Source organism: Acanthochromis polyacanthus, chromosome 10 (genome assembly GCF_021347895.1).
Source record: "Acanthochromis polyacanthus isolate Apoly-LR-REF ecotype Palm Island chromosome 10, KAUST_Apoly_ChrSc, whole genome shotgun sequence".
NCBI lineage: Eukaryota > Metazoa > Chordata > Actinopteri > Pomacentridae > Acanthochromis > Acanthochromis polyacanthus.
In genome coordinates, this window is record NC_067122.1 from 36,632,758 (window position 1) to 36,657,977 (window position 25,220).

The window sequence follows — 25,220 nt, forward strand, 5'->3', positions numbered from 1 at the left end:
AAAAATAACCAAAAAATAAGCCTAAGTCGTAATATTTTATCAAAACAACCGTATTCTACGTGTCATTCAAAAATGCAACAGTTTGCACCAGATTCTGTAGTAAACTGCTGACAAGAAATGATGGACTTCTCGGCTGAACTGCAGGCAGTGTTTACACAAAGCAGAGCGTAGACAACCAAAATAGAGAAATTGAGAGCAAAATAATACATAATTGATCAATAACATAAATGTAGCATGACTCAAAAATGGTATACGGAGGAGCTAGTTGTTGGAAAATATGTTCAGCATGGTGGAAGAGCTTTCTAGAGTTGATGTGAGACTAGTGTTAAAACATAGAGACACTCTAATATCTGTAGTATGTAGAGACGCCATGTTTTTCCAGTGTTGTTAATTAATACCTGTGGGCATTTCAAAACAATGAAGATGATGATTCTGGGTTGTATAAAATGAACCCACCGTGAGTAAAAATGAGACAGAAGCAAAACAACTAACAAAAAAACTCAAACTGCTTGGGCTTTAGAGGATTGGGGTGAAAGTGCAGCATACAGTTCCTATTGTTTGAGGTCCTGACAGCCTTGAAATGACTACATTTTCTACACCTCATGTCTAAAACTAATGAGCATCAGCTTCATGTGTTTTTCCTCAGTTTCTCTTCAACTATGGCTTTTTAATGCAAATTGCAGCCAAACATCAATTTGTAATACAACATGTGTCTGTTGGAAAATGACTTCCTAGTTTGATGCTTCAAAAACAGAGAAAACTAAAACTAAACTAGCTGCTGAGAAAATATTTCTGCATTTTCAGGACACATATGAATTAAATCATACAATGAATTCAATCCCTGCAGTCTGTGTTTGAACGCATGCGAATAATGTTCAGTAAGAAGAGCAATTGTCTGCGTTTTGAGATTAATTACCATTAGAGCCCGCTGTCACATCAGAAGATTTAAATATTTAATGATGGTTCACAGCAGGAACGTTCCAAAGGATTTTAGAAACACTGACTCAAAGTTACACCCAACACACCCGCTGGAAACTCAGACAAGGTGTCAAAATCTCGAAATGGTCTTTAATATTTGGATTTTTAGGCATTGTTTGCCCACATGTTGGTGTAAAAAAGGTCACCAAACCCTCCTTTAAAGAATAGACATACAGTTCTGGTGGGCTATTAGCAGCTCTGTTTGTTTTTTCTTTCTATATTAACTAGAATCGGCCAATTAAAACCCCATCATGTGTGTATTTTACAATAATTGCAGACTGTAAATCCTGCCAGTTGCTACAGCATCAAAAAGCCAATAAATAAACGTGTACTAAATGTCTGTTTTCTCTCAGCTTTCAGCTTAAATAAAAGACATCAGACTTAGTGCAGGTGAAGGGCAGGTGAGGGTTTACAGATGTGGACCTCTGCCAGGAGCATCACAACGTCGTGACGTTTAATGATGTCGGACAAGATGAAGCTGCTAAAACATTGAAGTTCAGAGACACTACTGTGGTTTACAATAAGGTCTGTGCAGAGCTGGAATGAATTCGGCCTTCTGCCACCTCCAAACACCGACTCAAAGCAGGTATCAGCAGCATCACGGGAGCCAACTACAGCAGAGAGCAGAGAACCACCAGAGCACCGGGTTCAAGGCAGACTGTGTGTGTGTGTGTGTGTGTGTGTGTGTGTGTGTGTGTGTGTGTGTGTGTGTGTGTGTGTGTGTGTGTGTGTGTGTGTGTGTGTGTGTTATCATTCCTCAGCACCATGCTCCTCTTGGCAGATGGTTCTGCCAACCTCGGGACCTGGGGTGTGTGTGTTATTCTGTGTGTGAGTGTGTGTGCATTTTATTGCCTGTGTACGTGTGTTATTGTGTGTCTGCGAGTGTGTATTGTCTTGGTATCTCGGGGCACAAGGGCAGAAGCTACCTGGTGTTGACTGCCAAGTTTCTCGCTCTCTTGTGCTCTCTCTTTCTCTAAAAACCTCCAAACACACACGCAATAACACACACACACACACACACACTGAGACACACTCAGACACACACTCTCCTGCTGATATGCCTTGCCCAGTCACGACTTTTACTGCGTACGGATTGAATTCAGTCTTTTACAAAGGCACCAGTGGGTTTGAACTGCTCTACATGTACAGCAGTACAGATGACAGAGATTAGAATTATTATGTAGATTTGAAAGATGATCATTTCATCATATTAGCTGCTCATCTCTTGTCTTGCTCAGTTGTTTTGGTGAACATGAGTCTTTAAATCTGTCTTAAACATCCTGTGTTTTGCAAACTGTTTGTAAAACACTTTGAATTACATTTGAATTGTGAGAAGGGCGACATACATAAAGTCTGACTGAATGATTGGCTGATACACTGGAGGACACCCTCACTGGAAACACAAACGTTTCTTTCCAGTGATGCCACAGATGAGCCATTTTAGTTCCATAAAACCAAAATAAAAACAGCAACAGGGTCTTTAAACAACCATTTTTTCAAGACCTCCTAAAGATGCATCAAAGAACCACTGAAGAACCTATTTTTGGAGCATCATTATGATTATTTTACTTTATAACAAAATATTTTCAAGATAGTTCTTTGTGTTTCAAGTACTATATGAATGAAGTTGGATCCATTAATTAGTAGCACCACTACACTCAGAAATCTAAATACAAACCCGAAGTACAGATGATTGTTTGTAGTAAAGCCACAGAAGAAGCATTTCCAGTTTCACAAAGAACCTTATAGCTCAGAGTTTTTTTAAAAGAAGCCTTAAAATGCCTCCTCGAGTGGTTCATTGAGGCACCAGAAATAATGCTCCAAAGAACTTCAGCAAAAAATGCACAGTTCTTTGTGGTTCAAGTGTTATATAAATAAAATGAGCTTGATTGATTTATTGATAGTAGCAGAAAAATAAAGAACTGGAAGCTCAAATGTTTCTCGATGCCATAGAAGAACCATTTAGAGCTCAAACAGCAAAGGGCCTTTCAGCAACACTCTTTAAAGACTCCTACAGATGCATCAAAGAACGATTAAAGAACATATTTTTGAGCTCCATTTATTATTATTCTACTTTTAAAGCAAATATTTTCAAGATAGTTCTTTGTGGTTCAGGTGCTGTATGAATGGAGTTGGATCCATTAATAGTAATTAATAGTACCGGTACGCTGAGATATATAGGTACTAAGTGGAACTACAAGTCATTGTTTGCAGTGATGCCAGAGAAGAATCATTTTTAGCTCCACAAGGAACCTTTCAGCAAGAGGTTCTTTAAATAAGTCCTAAAAGTGCCTCAACAAAGTGGTTCATTTAGGCACCAGAAATAATGAACTTAAGTAATAAATAGATGGTTCTTTATGGTTCACGTGTTACAGAAATAAAATGAGCGTGATTGCTTTATTGATAGTAGCAGTACACTCAGATATATAGGTGCTAACTGGAACCTCAAATGTTTCCTTGCAGTGATGTCAGAGAAGAATCATTAAGAGTTGGACAAAAAAAAAAAAAACATTTAAGCAAGATGTTCTTTGAAGAACCATTTCTGGCACCAGTTCTTTAAAGAATTCCTATAGGGCTTCAAAGATACCATAAAAATGGCTACTTTGTTCAACATAAATGATTTTCCAAAGAACTTCAGCAGAAATCGGTTCTTTAAGGAACAATTTTTAAGGTAGAGCTTTGTGGTTCTCGTGCTTTATACTGGGAGCTGCCATTATTTCATGGAATTTCACTGGAAAATGTAGTAGATATCGTTGTTGTTGTTGCAGACATCTACTGAGCTCCGGTTAAAGCTGCAGGTCAACGTTATGACAGAGATTCATTTCATAATAAAATAACATCCTTTCACATTATCATGACTCATAACTGTGGCTGAATTAGTGCTTCACAGCAAACACACCACTCACTCCATTAACTAATTCAACTAATTACTAATGAAAATTTCACAACAAATTAGGCGACGCTACTTCAAGCAAATACTTGATCGACTAATTGAACTAATTCTTAATTAGTTTTCACAACAAATTAGGGAATTTAATTTCAAGCAGGCTCTCTATTAACTAATCTGCCCACTCCTAATTCACCTCTGCCAGCAAATGAGCAAATACACACGTGGACAAAATTGTTGGTACCCCTCAGTTAAAGAAGGAAAAACCCACAATTCTCACTGAAATCACTTGAAACTCACAAAAGTAACAGTAAATAAAAATTTATTGAAAATTAAATCATCAAAAACAGCCATTACTTTTGAATTGTTGATTAACATAATTATTTAAAAAAACAAACTAATGAAACAGGCCTGGACAAAAATGATGGTACCTCTATAAAAGATTGAAAACTATTTGACCAGAGTGACATGATTAACTCAGGTGTGTCATTTAATTGACATCACAGGTGTTTCCAAACTCATAATCAGTCAGTCTGCCTATTTAAAGGGAGACAAGTAGTCACCCTGCTGTTTGGTGAAAAGGTGTGTACCACACTGAACATGGACAACAGAAAGCGAAGGAGAGAATTGTCCCAGGACATCCGAAAAAAAAATTATAGACAAACATCTTAAAGGTAAAGGCTATAAGACCATCTCTAAACAGCTTGAAGTTCCTGTGACAACAGTGGCTCATATTATTCAGAAGTTCAAGACCCACGGGACAGTAGCCAACCTCCCTGGACGTGGCCGCAAGAGGAAAATTGATGACAAATTGAAGAGACGGATCGTTGGAATTGTATCCAAAGAGCCCAGAGCAACCTCCAAAGAAATTAAAGGTGAACTCCAAGGCCAAGGTACATCAGTGTCAGATCGCACCATTCGTCGTTGTTTGAGCCAAAGTGGACTTCATGGGAGACGACCAAGGAGGACACCACTGCTGAAAAAAACTCATAAAAAAGCCAGACTGGAATTTGCAAAAATGCATGTTGACAAGCCACAAAGCTTCTGGGAGAATGTCCTTTGGACAGATGAGACCAAACTGGAGCTTTTTGGTAAGGCACATCAACTCTATGTTCATAGACTCAAAAACCAAGCATACGAAGAAAAGAACACTGTCCCTACGGTGAAACATGGAGGAGGCTCAGTAATGTTTTGGGGCTGCTTTGCTGCATCTGGCACAGGGTGTCTTGAAAGTGTGCAAGGTACGATGAAATCTGAAGACTATCAAGGCATTCTGGAGAGAAATGTGCTGCCTAGTGTCAGAAAGCTTGGTCTCAGTCGCAGGTCATGGGTCTTCCAACAGGACAACCATCCAAAACACACAGCCAAAAACACCCAAGAATGGCTGAGAGAAAAGCGTTGGACTATTCTAAAGTGGCCTTCTATGAGCCCAGATCTGAATCCCATTGAACATATGTGGAAGGAGCTGAAACATGCCATTTGGAGAAGACACCCATCAAACCTGAGACAACTGGAGCTGTTTGCTCATGAGGAGTGGGCCAAAATACCTGTTGACAGCTGCAGAACGCTCATTGACAAATACAGAAATCGTTTAATTGCAGTGATTGCCTCAAAAGGTTGTGCAACAAAATATTAAGTTATGGGTACCATCATTTTTGTCCAGCCCTGTTTCATTAGTTTGTTTTTTTAAATAATTATGTTAATCAACAATTCAAAAGTGATGGCTGATTTTGATTATTTAATTTTCAATAAATTTTTATTTATTGTTACTTTTGTGAGTTTCAAGTGATTTCAGTGAGAATTGTGGGTTTTTCCTTCTTTAACTGAGGGGTACCAACAATTTTGTCCACGTGTGTATCCATCCATCCTCTATATACCGCTTTATCCTCACTAGGGTCGCGGGGGGTGCTGGAGCCTATCCCAGCTGACTTGGGTGAAGGCAGGGGACACCCTGGACAGGTCGCCAGTCTGTCACAGAGCTACATATACAGACAAACAATCACACTCACATTCACACCTACGGGCAATTTAGAGTCATCAGTTAACCTCAGCATGTTTTTGGACTGTAGGAGGAAGCCGGAGTACCGGGAGAAAACCCACGCATGCACAGGGAGAACGTGCAAACTCCATGCAGAAAGATCCCAGGCCCATCCCAGGATTCGAACCAGGGATCTTCTTGCTGCAAGGCAAAAGTGCTAACCACTACGCCGCTGAGCAGCCCCAAATGAGCAAATATTATCTTAAATAAATAGTTTGCTAATTAAATAAAGTTCATACTAAATACACTAAACATACAGATTTTATACTGCTGTGCACTTCATACTGCGATTAGCAACACTTCAGCTCCTGGGAGCTAACGGATATCTCACTGTGCTGCAGACTCCGGTAATTTTCACATTGGTTTTCCTGCTTTCTCCTGCTGTTTGAATGCGGTTCAAAAACTCCACCACGGCTCGTGCCTCTCTTATCTCTCCTCTGTGTATTCTCTGATAAAAAAAAACTACCCCAAAACTAATCTTTAAGAAAAAAAATAACACTCTGGAGCAATAACGACGCAGATAAATATGAGTATTAAAAGGTGGGAAACACTTTGAAGACAATGACTTTGCCAATATTAGAGGAGCGGCTCCAGAACAGAAGCCTGGTGATCTGATCCCGTGGGAACGATGTGCTTCACTCCTGCAGAGTTACGCTCAGCTTTATAGTCTAATTAATAGTTACAGGGCTTTTAGTCACATCTATTGACAACAAGACGACTGAGGTTTTTGTGCAGCATTAACAAAGAGACAGTGAAACAATCTGTGTTGGTTTATTTGATAACCTGCCTGAGCTGCACGTGAACACTCGCTCTGCTGTAAGTCTGTTTTAATAAAGATATTGCAGCTCAGAGAGATGTAGCTCACTGTAAAGAGCTTCGGCTGCACACGAGTGACTTTTTTACCGCATTTATTGATCCTCTGAGTACCTGCTGGTGTCACCATCTCATGTTTGTCGCTGTGCTTTGCTGCGCGGTTTAATTTGGCATCATATTTTATGTCCAGAGTTCTTACTACAAATTTGACATTTGAAGTCAACAGCCACACAAAAATTTGATTTGATTTCTTCAAAATCAATAAATTAAATAAAAGTTTGACTTCTGGGCTCAGAGGGGCATTTTGCTAATTATCTATGATCCAGGTTATATGCGAAAACACAGAAAAATGTGCAGAATTCCTGCTACAAATATGACATTTCTTGTCAACGAATTATAGTGATATGATATTTATTTTCAGGCTTGATATATTCCAAATCAATAATAAACAAGAAAAGCTCTCAGAGAGCACAGCACTCTGCCAAGACTGTTCATTCCCCCATATGGCATTGTCAGAAATGCAACATCTTTTTATTTAGAAATGCGGCATTTATTTATTTATCACGGCACCACAGAATGTGACCATTTAATATAGATGTAACCACAAACAAAATGATGTTGCACTGAGCACAGGTGTGTTATGTATGTGTACGTGATCTAAATATGTAGCAGGCAGCAAGAATTAATGGGACTCAGAAACACCCCCACAGTTTAATCAGTTGTTCCTTGTATCATTTCATACAAGTCCACAGTGGTGGATTTGTAGTAGGATCATCACCATGTGATCGTCAGCAGGCAGCTGACATAGTGTTCACTTGTTGTCATGGTTACAGTGACGCCATGCCGCGAGCTTGCAATGATACAGAAATATTTAATGAATTCATGGATCCAGACTATAAGCAGAATCGCTACCAAAATCTAATCATTTGGTCTTTGTTTTATTTCTGACCTTGCCCGAACATTTCATCCAAATCTGTTTGTCCGTTTTTGAGTAATGATGTGCACAGATGGAATAACAGACGGACAGACAAACGTACAGCAATCGTCACATAACTCCGCCGCGTTCCTTGGTGGAGTAATTAAAACTGACTTCTGGCCTCAGCGGAGCACTTTGATGAGACTCCTTGCTAATTATCCATGTTCCAAATTAGTTACGAGAAATGCAGAAAAATGTGAGCTTTTTTTACTACAAATTTACTTGACATTTATAGTCACAATTATACAAACAATATTTTTATTTTAGGACATATTTTGAATGCATGAATAAATAAAAATGTTGATTTCTGTGCTCTGAGGTTTGTGGCTAATTATCTATAATCCAAACTACAGGAGAAAATGCAGTAAAATAGGCAAAGCTCTTGCTACAAATTTGACATTTCTAGACAACACTTATACGAAAATTAGATGCATTTTAGGATTTGATATGTTCCAAATTAAAAAAATAAATTAAACCTTCTGGGCTCAGTGGTGCACTTTGCTGAGACTTGAGCCTAATTATCTAAATTACATAGAAAATGCAGAAAATGTGCAGAGCTCAAATGTGACATTTCTGGTCAACAACTACTAATAATTAACGTCTTAAATAATTAGATTTATTGCAGGATTTGGCACCTAAAACAATAAATTAAATAAAAGTTTGACTCCTGAGAGGTGCACTTTGCTGAGACTTGTGGCTAATTATCCATGATCCAGGTTAAATGAGAAAATGTAGTAAAATGTGCAGAGGTGTGCTGCAAATTTGGCATTTCTAGTCAACAATTGTAGAAAAATTACATTTATTTTTGGGCTTCATATGTTCCAAATCAACAATAAATTGAAACTGACTTCTGGGCTCAGTGGTCCACTTTGCAGAGACTTGAGGCTAATTATCTAAATTACATAGAAAATGCGGAAAAATGTGCAGAGCTCTTGCTACAAATTTGATATTTCTTGTCAACAACTACAAAATAACTAGATTAATTGCAGGATTTGGCACCTAAATCAATAAATTAAATAAAAGTTTGACTCTTGGGTTCAGTGGTGCACTTTGCTAATTATCCCAAACAACACAGAAAATGCAAAACAGGACACCAGTCTTCAAATTCGGGGGGTCAATATGATGCTTACATGTGAACTGAGGAGGAGGGAGGTGCAAAAACTTCCCTGATGAAGATAAATGTTCTGCTGAGGATTTTTTATATCCCATCCAGATGGTTACTCTTAATTTTCTTATAGGACACTTAAGAAAGCAAACAGATGGCTGGGCTCTTTATGTGCAAACCCTGAAACACTCCGACTCTCAGCCGCAGACAGAAGGACTCCTCCGTTTACCTGCTAATAAACTTTTACCAGCTGACCTCTGCTTTTGTACGAGCTGTGCGATGTGATCATGTAAGTGGATTATCAGTTGAACAGTTAATTGAGAAGCTCCACCACCTGAATTGTTATTCCAAAGAATCCTACAATTAAGGCATCGTATTCTCCCTTTCACACCTCTGCTGACTGACAGCATCTTACTTCAGATATCAGATCTTCAAGGTTGCCAGATCTCTGAAGACTAAAGCGATGTTGAAAAGGAGCTGTCGGTAATAAGTGATGATCATATGAGAGAGATAACTGGAAGAATTCAGCTGAGAATTCTACGTCTCATCTTTTCTAATCCTAATATGTCACAGATGTCGGCCTTTAATCGACTGTTTACAGCCTGGCGTTGTGCTGCAGCCTCTAAATCCTGAAAAGAAAATATTTAAAGTTGATTTGGAGATTGTGTCTCATTATTGCTTCGACTTCCCTATTAAAATGTATAAACAGCTGCAAACACACATCTGTGTAATATTACATCCTTCTGGAGTTGAGGAGAAAAAGTCTGCAGTGGATCACTGACGAGTCCTCACAATTACTGCCTGACTGAGTGAAAACCTCTGGAATACATCAGACCCTCAGGAAAACCTGGAAACGCTGTTGTAAAGCTGCTCTAATCAATATATTTATTTGAACAACAATGGACTTAAATGAGTGTGTGTGATGTTACGAACATGAACTGTTTCCATCAGACACACAGAGGAGTGTCGTCCACCTCTGCAGCTCCACAGAGTCACGGTTTTGGTTTTCCATTCACTCATTTACTGTCAGTGTTGGTCAGAAGCTCTCCTACAAGCAGCTTTCAACAGAGCTGAAATATTTTATGGAAAATATCTAATTGTGATACTTCTCAGATATTACAACTTGATGGAGCACAACAAGATACCATCAATATGTTAACTGCTTTAGATTCTAATGCGAGTATGAAGACCTAAATATATGAATCACTTCAAACATGTTTTTCTTACATTTTAAATCAGCTGAACATTCGAACATGTACTTTGGAAACATGTTTTGGTATGTTACATGTTATTTACATTTTACTGGTTTTCCCTGTTCTATCAAAGTACAGATAATAACTTGAAAAATTACAAAAGAAAACAATAATTTAATGATTTATCAACTAAACGTAAAAATCAGTTCGCACGTTAACTGCCAAGTTGCAAATAAAGTCCACATCAAAAATCTAAAGTATTTTTATGAATGGTAATTTCTTCTACAACATTTGACTTTAAACTTACAGTATTTTTTCACTGCAAAAATACCATTATTTCACAGATATTTGCTGTTGTTTGAAAGACTAAAGAAAGAAAGACGTGTTCATTGACATATTGAATTTTTTTTTTAAAAATAGTCATAATTGAACATAATGTCCACCTCAAAAACATGTATTTTTGCAAAAAGTAATTTGTCTTTTTACAATGTGACCATAACATTACAGTTTAACTGTATGTTAACTAGCCATTTCAACTGTTTCTACAGTCTTTCAATGCTGACATAACAAAAAATCATGCAGATGTACTGAGAATCCTTGGGTTTTGTACATTGACGGCACATAAAGATAGAAAAACTCTACATATTCAGTCTTAATACAATTCAAATAAAGAGGAATAACACACCCTGTATAGTTGTCATGAATAGAGAAATTAGCTGCATAGACTATAATCATTTTTGTATCAGGCTGTAAACATGTTTATTTCTGCTATAAAGTTGGACATTTTAACATGGGGGTCTTACAGGAGTTGATTCACTTTTGGAGTCAGCCTCAAGTGGACACTTCAGGAACTGCACTTTAAGCACTAGCTTCATTTTTCAGTCCTGAAGGTTTTGGACTGTGAGTTAGACATAGGCTTGGAGGATGTAGCTGTTGGCTCAGAGAAATTTGTATTCTGACTCCGGCAAGGAGGCGGAGCCTAGGCGGAGTTATGTGATTTTTTGGCGTGGGTTTGTCCGTCTGTCTGTTAGCAACATTACTCAAAAACGGAATAATGGATTTGTATGAAATTTTCGGGGAAGGTCACAAATGACTCCAGGACCAAGTCATTGGATTTTGGCAGTGATGCGGCTTATAGTCTGGATCCACGGATTTATTAAAGATTTCTGTATGATTGCGAAATAGCGGCATGGCGTTACTGTAAACATGACAACGAGTGAACACTATGTCAGCTGCCTGCTGATGATCACATGGTTGTGATCCCACTACAAACTGATCGTTGTGGACATATTGGGACTTATCCGTAGGAAATGATACAAGGAACAACTGATTAAATTGTGGGGGTGTTTCTGAGTCCCATCAATTCTCACCGCCCGCTACATATTTAGGTCATGTGATTCAGTATCTGTACATAACGTACACATGCATAACACACGCCCGTGCTCAGCACAAGGTCATTTTGTTTAATTATGTTGCCATATATTAAAAGGATACATTCTACAGTGTCGTGATTTCTGCCACAAATATTTTCAAGATTTCAGCCTTCGGGAATATTACGACTGAGCAGCCTTGGTGGCATACTGTGCTCTCTGAGTGCTTTTCTTGGCCACTATATTCTGACAGTTTATACTATTTTTGAATGATTAATACTTAAGTTAGAAAAACATCTTCAATGAATACAAATATTGCAGCCCAACCTTAACGTATTCATGGTTTCCCACTAGTGTTTCTGATTGTTGCCTTGATAAAAACGAGTGAAATCAGCTTTTCATTTTTCCAAATACAAATCATCCTTCTTTAACCTTGTGATGCTTGTTCTTTCTTTATTTTTATCAGATGGCAAGATTAGTTTTAGCTGTGAATATCTGAAATTATATGTAATTGTTGAATTATTCACGCGTATATTTGTCTCTCGTGGAATCAGGACTCCGTTTATAAAAGCACCACAATAAAGCTAAAAGCAAAATGGATCCGTCGGTGTGAGTATTTTGTGCAGCAGCAACTGTTTCCTCCCAGATGGACTCTGGGTGATGTGACTGGTTTTACCAGCTTCTTCACACCTGCTGACAGAGCTTGCATTTTACAGCCCTGTGGGATAATTGTACTGCCAGTATGGGATAAAGTGGATTTATTCCAGATAGAAGACTTCCTTCAGTGTTATCTGCTGTCGGTTTAGGGAGCATTTGTTTGTGAATTCTTGGCAGTTTGGGCCGAGACGCAGCTTCCTTTCGCAGCCGCTGATGATGTTGGTGTGAAGTATCATCGAGTGGAGCTGGTTTGGCAAGCCGAGGCCGGTCACACGGATAGGATGGAAATTTCAGTGTGATGAATGATTTTGCGCTTATTGAGCTCGCACGTGTGACTGAGCTGATTGAGAGCTGTGCAGGATTGACGGGCAGATTGAAGATTGGACTGTGAGAATGAACGTTGAATGAATTGACCCTGTCGACATTCTTTTTTCCTGCAGATTCCATCTTCTCTTCTTGAGTGTTTTTTCCCCCCTCCAGGCTGCTCTGGAAACAGTATTTTGACTTTGAAAATCTGACTTTTTTTTTCTTTTTTAAAGCACCACTGAAGGAAACAAACCAATAAGTAAAATAATAGTGCTAATAATCAGAGTATCTTCCTGCAGATGTGAACTTTTAGGCTCCAAAACACGCAGCTGGAATCTTATCGTTCTATGCTGACGAAATGTGTAATCAATTCTCTAATTAACTACTTAAATGGTTCAACCAATCACCATCAGCGTCAATTAACATTCAAAGCGATCTCCCCCAGATTCCACTGCCATGATTAGCCGGCTACATGATGGGCAATTACAGCGAGGAGTACGCAACATTCAATGCGAGCCCTATTACAATCATACAAAGCCTTCAGATCTCAGAGCGAGAGATTGAAACAAGAGGCGAGAAGGGAGGAGGAGGAGGGAGGAAGAGCAACAAAGAGCAGAAGAGATGAAAGGGTATTTCTTCAGGAGGAGGAGGAGGAGACCTACAGTGTTCGTTCAGATTTAACAAAGGCGTGGGGAGCTTCAAGATTGTTTTCTCTCTCGGTTTTTCTTTTTTTCTCTCTCTCTCCCTTAAAGGGAAAATCTACTGTCAAACACCAGTCGCACATCAATGGCGAGTGACAGACTTTTAACTCCAATCTGAGTGATTTTTCGTGGTTTCTATTGAAGGTGTGTGTCGTCTTTTGTGCCTCTAAAATCCATTGTAAAAATTTTTTTGAGGAAAATAGATCCTTTTTCAGAATAACACTGTGGTTTTCATCTCCCACTGCTGGTGTTTTCCTTCTTTATAATCTCGGACAGTTGAGTCCATTTGAACATTTATTAGCACTGAGTCGCGGGTACATCAAAGCAGCCTTTAGAGCTGTGGGTAAAAGACACTGACTAAAAGCAGACTTGGGAGAGAAACAGCAGAATCATGTGCTGCACTGGGTCTGTTCCCAACCAAAATACATCGGATTTCTTTGGCCTGGACCATGGCTAGAAAGTTTATTTTATTTTAGTACAAGCATTTGGCTAATTTAAGGGCTCAGTGTGCAGAAAATGAAAGTCCTACCCAATGTCCTTCTCTGACTGAGTCCTCATTGGTCAGATAATAGCCGGTGTCACTTTTATAAGGAGTAAATAGATACATCAATAGTCTTACATGATTGATCTAATGTTTTTAACAGCGGGAGGAACAGAACTTTGAACTCATCAAACCAAACAGAGACTGTGGGGTCCAACTTATCTAATATTTACTGAGTGTTTGCTTGAAGTTAGCCTCAAGCTAACCGACACCATGTTGCCTCGGCTGCATTTTGTTGAAATAAATGACTGAGAAGTTGCATGAAAACCTTACAAACAGCAATTCGCCTTTAGCTTTTAGATGATCCGCCATGTTGGATGCAACTTAAACTCAATGGCCTAAACCTTTAGATGAAGCTTTGCTCGTCTGTGAATGAATGCATTCATCTACTTTCTAATAGGACCAAGTTTTTATATCACAGCTGCACTACCAACACATCAAATCATCTAAAAACAGTGGCTAGCTTCTCTGCATGAAATTGCTCAATAGTTACTCCGCCAAGGAGTTATGTGGCTATCAGCATTGGTCTGTCTGTCTGTCTGTCTGTGTGCAACATTACTCAAAAACAGATTTGTAAACGGATTTGTATGAAAATTTTCAGGGAAGGTCAGAAATGACTAACCTTGCCAGCAAGTTGATTTCTCGCGATATTTGTGAGTTCACAAATCTCTCAAGAAAGCATCTTGTACCGCTCCCGCTTTCACTGTGAGCCAAGAGCCAAGTTGGCACGGGCCAATCACGCAGCAGTATTCGTGTGTGGGGCGGGATATCCGGGTGTGAAGACGACACCAAGCGCCAGTAGATCAAAACAAACAGGGCAACGGAGGACAACGATCGTGTAGATGCTGCTATTAAGTCAGTTTTAGCTGAATCTCCTATCGCTTCTTTGAAGGAAGAACAACGAGAGGCGCTTTGCGCATTTCTGGATGGTAAAGATGTTTGTGCTTTTTTACCAACGGGTTTTGGTAAGAGTTTAATCTACCAATTGGCTCCGCTCGTTGTGAAGATCCCGCGATTGGCTAAAAACAAACCTGTCAGAGGCGGGACATACTGTTGCATTGTCCAATCCGTGCCTCTTTCCTCCGAACGGATTTACATGGAGCGGTCCCAGATTGATATTGTGGAGTACTATCAAGTACTACACAATTATTAATCTGGCTATTGCCAGGTTACGAAACGACACAAGGACCAAGTGATTAGATTTTGACAGTGATGCAGCTTATAGTCTGGATCCATGGATTTGTGAAAGATTTCTGTATCATTGTGAGATAGCTGCACAGCATCACTGTAACCATGACAACAAGTGAACACTTGTTGTCATAGTTACAGTGAACACTACATCAGCTGCCTGCTGACGATCACATGATTGCGATCCGACTAAAATCCACCGCTGCAGACTTACCAGGACTTATCCATCAGAAATGATACAAGAAACAATTGATTAAACTGTGGGTTCTGTGTCTGATCAATTCCCGCCACCCGCTGCATATTTAGCTCAGGTGTGAACACACGCCTGTGTTCAGTGCAAGCTCAAGGAATGAACAGTCTTGGCGGAGTGCTGCTGTCTTTAAGTGTTTTTCTTGTTTTGTGCTTTGATCACCATTTAAAATACTTTTCTTTAGAGAAATCTCATGAATGCATGGAGCTTCTCATCTCTAAGTCTGTTAGTTAGCATTTCAGTAGAAAATAACCAGGTTAAAATCCTTTAATATGCTGCAAATAGTTGCTTTTTATGTTGATTAACATTTAATTTGGAATAATACAGTTAGCATGAAGAGTGTGATCAATGTATTTAGTTCATTTGGGGACACCAAGCAGATTTTTTCATTCTCAATGCGATCATCTATTGAAATCCTACCTGCTTCTCAGCCAGTCAACTAAGACTTTAATTGGTTGACTGTAGTCCTTGTAGCTTCAACACAATGGGTTACACTGATAAGTAATAATTTATTGGGCAGCACTTGTTTGCACATATGAGGTAATTGAGTTAAGAAGACAAAAAGTGCTCATTGGTCTCAAAAAGACACATAATTAGTGTCAGGATGGGGTTCCCAGATGCCGTTACACACTCCAACAAGCCCTTCATATGAAGCATTCTGAACCCACTGAGTTTCATTCTGTCCTTTTTACCAGCAATTTATCACTTGTAAATAAACTAACAAGGACTCCCAAGCTGGTTATTGTTGGAAAGAAATTTGGCAGGCTTTTATTCTCCACATCAAATAATGTTTTTTGTTTTTTTTTATCACCGTCTTCGAAAATTTGGAACAGTTCTTGATTGTGTGCTTTTTTGACGGGACAACATTGTTTGTGTCTGAAAAAGCTCATCGCTGAAATAATTGGCAGCATTATTTTCTGATCCTCAAACACAGTGATGATGACGTCGACTGTTGTGGGGAAACGAACAGTCTCACGTGTCTGAATCCCACGCTTTCGTGACAATAATGTCTGTTTTTGACCAAAGTAGCAAATTAATTAAATACTTGACAAATCACAGTGCTTCATCACTAAGTAGTCCTGTTCCTACATTTGAAACACTGTATGGTTTGGCTACTAGTTAAAAATTAAGCAGAAACTCCATGTGAACGGCAAAGAGTGAAGAAATAAGCAAAAAAGATGAGAAAATCTGACAATTTTTTTCAAAGAGTTTCTTCTCTCATTTTATTTTTAGCATCTCGTGATCCCTTCAGGTTCACTGTCTGAACATGTGGAGGAGCAACCGCTGGCCTTAATGCACCAGAGTTAGTTTTAACAGTACAGACGCTGCTTTGTGGTGACAAAACATGAATCTTTAATTGTATATCAAGGTGAGTCTTTTCATTCATTCACCTTCAAGTTAATCAGATTTTATCATCCACCAAATCAGTCTCCCTACCAGTAGCAATGTTCACTGTCTAGACATTCACGCTAACAGCTAGCGGCTAAGTTAGAAGACAGTCACAGATTAATGTAAAAACAATAACAAATGAGAAAAGCACTCAGAGAGTGCAGTACTCTGTAAAGGCCACTGAGTCCTTGTATCATTTCAGATGGCAGAAATCTTGAAAAAAAATTTCTGGCAGAAATCATGGCACCATAGAATGTGTCCATTTAATATCGATGTAACCACAAACAAAATGACCTTGCGCTGAGCACAGGCGTGTGTTATGCACGTGTACATTATGCACAGATACCGAATCGCAGTATTTCCACAATTTAATCAACTGTTCTATGTATCATTTCTGACAGATAAGTCCCGTTAAGTCCACAGCAGTCGACAATCATGTGATCATCAGCAGCTGATGTAGTGTTCACTTGTTGTCATGGTTACAGTGATGTCATGCCGCTATCTTGCAATGATACAGAAATCTTAACAAATCCATGGATCCAGACTATAAGCCACATCACTGCAAAAATCTAATCACTTGGTCCTTTTTTAAATTCTGATCTTCTCTGAAAATTTCATTCAAATCCATTAGTCTGTTTTTGAGTAATGTTGTGAACAGAAAGACAGACAAATGTACGATCATCACAACTCTGCCGTGTTCCTTGGCGGAGTAATAAAGCTTTAAGATATGGACCTTTTTGGGCCGCAAAACTGACAGAGGAGTGAAATATTGAGAAAATAAGGAAGAACAGCAGACAGAACTGCAGGAGACAAACTGATCAATCTCAGTAAATCCCACATAAACAGAGGAGAGCGTCGTAATTGAATCACACCTATTTCTGTTTTACATATTTAGTCATAATCACCCTTAATAATGAAGAAGCCTCATTGTGAATGACAGTTCTCTGCTGTTAAAATCAGTCATTGTCATTTCTTGAGTACCAATGATCAACATCGGTACCAGCCCTTAACAAAGCCGTACAGTGGGTCCCTAACCTGATCTACATCCTGTACTGTCTCTCCTGGACTGGAGCCTGTTTCGCTGTGAGCCCAGCAGACTCTCATCAGGACCACCTGACAGCGGCGGTGTGATGGAGTGGTGGCAGGGGGAGGGTTACATGTGCAGACACCCTGAGCTTGTTGTCGAGCCCTGAGCAGCTCCACTCCAGCAGCGGGGGGTTAAGTACGTTGCTCCGGGGCCCCTCCATGGTGGCTGCTGAGGGACAGCAGTGTGTGTCACTTTCCCTGCAAGGACTCTCCTCGCCGGAATACGAATCCAAAACAGCAACACGGTTGCCAAGTTATCGCGCTCCCACTGTAATATAGAGCTGACTGTTATATAGACTTTGCCTCCCACAATCCTCCAGACTATTTCAGCTCTGTTTGGACATAGAAATATTGAGCATTTAGTGAAATAATCTTTCATTATCAGCTGACATTTTTAAATTTGGTGAATCCACACAGGCCTCCTTATGTTATATATTGAAGCCAGTATATGAGAATGGTTCGAGCTTTTCAAAAAAATATTTCTTTACTCCAATTTAAGGATTCTTGAAGAGATTTGTTTCTTTACTTTATTAATATGATGCTGTTTCCAAATGAGCACAGCGAAACGAGCGAGGAACAGGAGAGAAACACTGAAAATGAAGATTTGATTGCAACAAGAAATGAAATGTCCGTTGTATAGGAATACTGGTCTCAGCATTGGCTTGCAAGTGTTGCAACCACATGAGGCAATTCATTCATTTGACCTTTTAAACAAGCTCTGAATGACATCCAAAGCAACAATCAAACTATTTTTGAATTGCTTTAGCAGATATGAGAAAGGTTCCAAACTGATTTTTACAGCTTTGTTTTTAAATCACCTATTTTGATGCAGACGCACTCCCCTACAGAATCACTCCAGTCTCTCTAGATTCATTAATTCTTTCCAAATGGTGGAAAATTCTTGTATTTTTTTCAAATTGTTGCACAAAAACAAAACATCAGAAAGTCAGATTTTTCCAATTTCATGCAGCCTTAGTTTTACAAGATCCAAAAATATGTTGATAGGGATTGTTTGTGAACTGTTTTTGGTCATCTTTCTATATATTTCTGCACGTCTGTTTCATTCACACATGTACTGGAGCCACAGTTGAGCCTTTTTACAGGTGCATTGCACTCACATAACACCATGTGGACTGCTCTAAAACAACACACTCAAAATATATCCAGCAGCATGTAAACATTTCAGCCAAACATGCCCGCTGTCTGCATCGTTTCTGACCGTGCACATCACCTTACATCACACTCACACAGAGTGAGCAGCTGTGGTTTCAAGGCTGGAGACAAAAAACAGGTGAATCAGAGGCAAAACTGGAAAAGTGCTCAGTGTAAAAATGCTGCATGAAATTCGGTCTGAGCTGAAGAATCCACAGGACGCTGCCCAGTGCAACCGGAGAGAGAGCTGACAAGCTGTTCTGAATTTTCAAATTGCTCCTCCATTACTTTTCATAAGCCCAGTTTCTGCCCAAATGCACTGTTAGAAAAGATCTCGAACCACGCAGAGAAATAGAATAATGTTTAATATTTTTCTTGCAGATTACAGCCGCTCTGTCATCTCTTAAACCTCCAGCATCTTTGGGCCTCCACAGTTTTCAAAGCCTTAAAAAGAGCTTCTCCCCGTGTGGGTCTTTGTTCTTACGTCCTCTGCTGCATAGAAAATGACTTCAGCGAGCAGCGCAGCTCTGTACAGAACGGAACATTAATTTTAATGGCAGACAATGGTCCGACTCAGACTGATTAACAGTTTAGTCTGCATGAGGCAGAAACAAATATTGATATTTGAGAGTTTAAAGTCAGGCTAACGTTGCATGTCTGCAATAGTCACATTGCAGGAACGTAAAGCAAAGCAAATGGACCTAAACACAGCGGGATTCAGCTTCCCTTGCTGCTAAAAGAAAACTCACATGGTTCTCATTTTGCATGACTAATCGACAAGAGAAGTCTGATTGAACATCAGTTAGTCTGATTTAAAGGTTCCCAGAGGTTTTTAACTTTATCAGAAGATGCTGACATGCTGGTTCCACATGTGTCCAACAAGATGAGCGAGGAGCACTGAGAAGGAAGGTTTGATTGCAAAAGTTGTATGGAAATGTTGGTGCTGATCAAAATCATTCACTCGGTCAACAGAGTCTTGCAAGCGCTGCGGCCACATGAACAAATTCATAGTTTGACCTTTTAAATGAGCACAAAGCTCCGTACAACAAGGCCTGAATGGCACCCAAAGAGGAACAACCACTTTGAATCCCTTTGGCAGTTATAAGGAAAGGATTCAAAGCGATTTTTGTCAGCTTTTTTTAATCAGATTTTTTATTTTTCGATTTATCTCCCCTACAAAATCAAACGCAATCTTACTAGACCGGCTCGTTCTTTCCAAAGAGAGTTATTCAAGTCATCTTGTCAAAATTCTGGTATTTTTTCATGTTGTTGCAGAAAACTAAATATCAGATCAACTGTTTTTTTCCCAGTAATGATAGCATCACAATTACTGCCTCCGTATTATTTTTGACACTGAGACATTTTTCTATTTTTCATTGTTTTTTTATGAAATGCTCTTTATAATGTCTCATTGCACAGCCTTGGAGGAACGGTTTGCATGTCACTGCACATCCTGTAAGAGCAAACACAGACTCTTCAACCTTGGTGTGTAGCCTTAAATGTAAAAAATAAACTTTAAATGATATAAAAATGCATTTATATAGCTTCTTTGTATTTTATTTATTGGTGGACAAACTACAGAACAGTGACAGTGTCACGGTATATATTCTTGCACCTCTGCTTCTTGTCATTTATGTTCTGATATGAACACAGATTGTGATATTTCTGCTCTGACTTCAAGCCGATTTATGACTTCCCTTGTTTTGTCCAACCAACAGCTGATATGAATTTGCAGTGACAATGATTTCTTTATCAGAATAGCAGCTGGTAAATGGAACAATCATGAGGCTGAGTGGACCATAACACTCCAAACACTGAACATCTCCAAACACTGCTGCATGTTCAAGATGAACTTCTCTCCATCATTACGCACAGTTTGCCCCAAAAACCAGACCAACACCTGTAGGCTGCTGCACAACCACAACTCTGTTTGTCCATTAATGATTGCACAAGAGATTTTTTTAAGCGAAGATTTTTTTAAAAAAGAAAATCAAACTACCAAACTTATGCGGGCTGCACAGTTTCATTCCCATTTCCTGCACCGGTGCTGCGGCTGCTGCGTCTCGCCGCATCCAGAAGCGAACATTCCTTAATATGACAATGAAGCAGTCAGAGAACCGGCTTGTGCACCGACTGTGTGTTCGGGCTACGTGTGCATGCTTCCCGGTTCGTCTCCAGCAAACAGCGCTGACACAAAGAAAGACGGTTTTGCACGACCTCTCACTTTGGCTGCGCCTCCATCCACAATAAACACCGTGGAAATCTTACATTTCCAGCACCAACACGCAGATGTCCCCTCATCCTCTCCACGCAGGCACTGGAAGCCGGAGAATAAAGCAGAGTGCGCAGGACTTACCATGGTTGTTCAAGCTCCCAGTCTCTGAAAAAGTCGAATTCAAAGAGATCCATTGAAGCTTCGAGCCGCAGGAGGTGATGATGAGGAGGAGGATGGTGGTTAAAATCCAAAAGCTGCTGCTGCTGCTGCTGCTACGTGGTTCTACATACAGGCTACTGATTGTGAGTGTCAGAGAGACGGAGAGTAACACAAGCTGCTGCCAGGAAGCTGCTACGTGGTCGAGGCGAAGCTGACAGCCAGGCAGAGGTGGAGGGAGGAGAGAGCACACGCGCGCGCGCGCGCGCGCACACACACACACACACACACACACACACACACACACACACACACACACACACACACACACGTATATATATATATATATATATATACACTAGAGACAAGTCACTGACATATTCACTGTAAAAATATTCCTCCATAACAAGCAACCAGCTGTTTTTTCTGCACAAATCTCTCCAAAATAAAACCCCAAAATGAGTCATTTAGTGAGCAGCAGCAGCAGGATAACATGTCTGAGTGATGTAACTGTGCCTGATGCTGACATGTTATCAAGTTCATCTGCGCAGGAAACCACACATTACACACCTCTGATGACTCATTTCTGATTAGGTGTCCTTTTGAGTCGGAAAACCTGAGAATCTCCCCTCAAACCGTCAATAAATAGTGATTATTTTGCACCTTTTCTATGGAAAATGACATTAAAACCGAACCAGTTCTGAGGGTTTCACTTCTTTCTATTTCAACGTATTTATTCAGTCATGTTTTCAGTTTGAATAACCGAAGACATTAATTACATTTTAAGGATATTTAGCTTTAAAGTGGAAGACCCAGCTCTCCAAATCCACCATGTATAATTTGTGTGACTGTAAAATCCTCCTCGGCTTCTTCCAAATGCCCCAACAATGCTGAGAACATGACCTCGTGGCCTCTGTGTGGCCTCGCTGTGCTTTCTGATAGAAAAACAACATTTTTAAGTGAAAATTAAAACAGCAGAGCAGGAATAAAAAAACAAAAAACAACCCAACGAATAGGGTTGTGCTCAGGAGTACTTTTTATAGACAGAAAAAGACTGTAGCTGAAGCACATTAGAGAGTCTGCTGGACGGAACAGGCTACATTTCAACCCTACACTGTAAAAACATTCATCAGGAATCTTTTCAAATCAATTTAACTTAAAATATTTTGTTTCTGTTGTCTAGTTGTCAGATTTTAGGTCTTTTTAATGAAATGATTAGTTAAATAAATCTGCAGCTAAGAGTTCAATCAAGTCATTAAATCAAGTTTTTAAAAAAGAAAGATTGAGTGTTCCCATCATGCATTGTTTTGAAGTTTTACAGTTTAAAGCACTCACAATAAAAACCTGCTACGTCCTTTAAGATGTCCATGTTGTTTCTGTATTATTACTCAGGAACGGCGGAGTTATGAGATGATCGTCATACGTTTGTTCGTCTGTGTGTCTGTCCATGTGCAACATTACTCAAAAACAGATGAGGATGAAATTTTCAGGGAAGTTCAGAAATGGCACAAGGATCAGATTAGATTTTGACAGTGATGCAGCTTATAGTCTGGATCCACAGATTTGTTAAAGATTTCTGTATCATTGTGAGATAGCAGCACGGTGTCACTGTAACCATGACAACAAGTGAACACTACATCAGCTGCCTGCTGACGATCACATGGTTGCTATCCTACTACAAATCCACCACTGTGGACTTGTTGAGACTTATCCATCAGAAATGATACAAGGAACAATTGATTAAATTGTGGGGGTGTTTCTGAGTCCCATCAATTCCCTGTCAACACTTCTGATTGAAATTAATATCACAGTGTTACTGAACTTTCACATTTCAGAACATAAAGGACGATTTTGTAATAAGCATCCAACCTAAGTTAACTGATATTTTTTAGTAAGCAGGGGATTGAGTGTTTTTAAGTTAAACAAACTTAAAATGATACAAATTGCTCATATAGCTCAGCTTACATGGTATTTTTGCAGCAGAAAATGCATTAAATGTAACTTACAAACATATATTGGCCAATATAATCGCAAAAAGAAGGTAGGTAATATTAGTAAAGATGCTTTAAACCTGACATTCTGCTTTTTACAGTGTGAAAATAAAGTGCCACTGGTAGAAAATGACTGAAAAACTCAGCTTCACTGCATAACTGCAGAAGTCTTATTCTGCATTCTAATGTGTATTTCTGTCCAGTACAGAGTGTTAAATCTTAAGCAGTCTTGTTATGTTTTGCTCTGTATTGCAATTTTGTGATTTCTGTAATAACAGTTGTTGCAACTATTAGATTTTTGAACATATTAGGGCTGTCTTCTCAGTCTAAAATAGAAAGTTTTATTGAATTTGTTGTTGTCGTTCGACTGATCCGCCGTATGTGCTGTACTTTCATTAAAACTCTTTGATTTGTTCCCATTATGTGCGGCTAACATTACAGCTGAGGGAGGCATGAAAGCTGAGAGCTTCTGTGTTCCAAAAGAATAAAGAAAATCTAAGCTTGAAAAGACAGAGTTGACTTCTAGGCGGACATAAACAGCTCGAAACGTTGCAGGTTCAGCCCAGTGAAGCTAAGGAGAAACAGTATAATTTACTGTATGATTTACTCTCTGCTTTTGCTGCTCCTGTATATGCACTTTGCCTAAATATAGGATTGTCAGCAGAACTGCTCCTCTGCATATTCTAAACTGGCACCTTCTGAACACCAACAGCTCGGTTTGTTTGGTGTAAAGCAAGTTAAAGATAGCCTAGGCAACCCACGGCAACGAATTTAATTCTCTGCCAGGGTGGGTCTAGTTACCCTCCATAAGGCTCGAAGCTGGATGCTCCTAAAACTGGCCGGACCAATCACCATGAAGTGTAGAGTCAGAAGGCGGGCGTAACTAAGTGACGACAGAGGTGTGACGATTCTTACAGAAACAACCGGCGCACAATAAACAGTTATCTTTCGACTCAGCTTTGGCCACAGCCCTTAAAGATTTGAAGCTAAAATTCAACTTGAAAGATAAACAAAGGACGGCAATGAAGTGTTTCATTGAGAAGAAAGACGTATTTGGACTTATGCCGACGGGATATGGCAAATCCTTAATATACCAGTTGGCTCCGCTGGTTGGGAAGCTAATGGGACTTAGCCACAATCCGGCGCTCTAGGAACCACGTCAGCCTATTCGTTGCGCTGATTGGTTGTATACCTACCGAATTGCTGCAGAGGGATTTGATAGACAACCTTTTAGCCCGCCTCCCTCCCTGTCGAGCGTTCCTAGACCCTTGTGTCTTAAGAGCTGGGTCTAGCACGGCTAGGCTAAGTTAAAGCTGCAGTAGGTAGAAATCTGGAAACGAAAACGTCAGAATTTCAAAAATGCAGCTCTTTATTGCTCTTTCTATACGCTGTGACTGGCTCAAGTCTTGAATCTTAAGCTCCATTTTGCAGAAGTTTAGTTTCCCAGTGATGCTGTAAACACCCTGCCTACTCCAGCTTTAGCTCATTTTAATCCACGTGGTCTCAAACTCCTTTCATCACCTGTTTTTGTATCTTTTTTTTTAGCCACGTTGCGTTAGTCTCAGATCAGCCGAAGCAGTTTAGCAGCTTATTCCCCATCACACTCCTCCTGCAACACATGCCCAGCGGCACGTTTTACTGTTTACGCCTTGCCATGAATAATGATTGACCAGATGGTTGAAACTTCTCACTCAGCATGTGCAGTGGCTGCGACCGCCGTTGCATTGTGACATCGCCGTCCTCTCCTTTAAAAAAAACTCCTGCGAAAAGAAGAAAAAACATAAAAAGAAGCTTTTTTTTTTATCCGCAATGAGGGGAGAAGTCCAAATGTATCAGGAAGGAATATTTGAAGATGCACTGCTGGCTGTGTGTTTGTGTGTCTTTGTTTTGGATGTTGTGTCACTTTGTTGGTGCGTGTGTTTGTGGGAGTATTTTGGTCTGGTCCGGGGCAACATGCCAACACCACTCTGCATCACAGTCGGCAAACAGCAGCAGAGAAGAGAAGAAAAGACAAGAGAGTTAACCACAGTGCATGATGGGAATAAAACCCTGCCAGCCATTAGCAATGTGTCTGATTGTGTGAAATTGCTGTTTCGTGACCTTGATCAAGTCCAGCCATTCCAGCCTCGCAAATCAAAAGTCCAGACATCTCCAGACCCTAAGAAACACCAAACTCAAACATTTTTCAAGGATTTCAAGCACCTGCGGGACCACTGATTTTCTGTGTG

The 25,220-nt window shown here is 39.7% G+C and overlaps 1 protein-coding gene across 2 annotated transcripts in view; it reads right to left on the reverse strand.

Annotated features, from left to right (window-relative positions):
• aff2 (AF4/FMR2 family, member 2) overlaps window positions 1–21,234 on the reverse strand; it is a 241,069-nt gene extending 219,835 nt beyond the window's left edge. For both annotated transcript variants that reach the window (XM_051954950.1, XM_051954949.1), the window contains exon 1: window positions 20,987–21,234. In XM_051954950.1, coding sequence (XP_051810910.1) covers window positions 20,987–21,039 — 53 coding nt within the window. In that variant the 5' untranslated portion in view covers window positions 21,040–21,234. The remainder of the gene's footprint in view (window positions 1–20,986) is intronic.
• Between the last annotated feature and the right edge of the window lie 3,986 nt (window positions 21,235–25,220).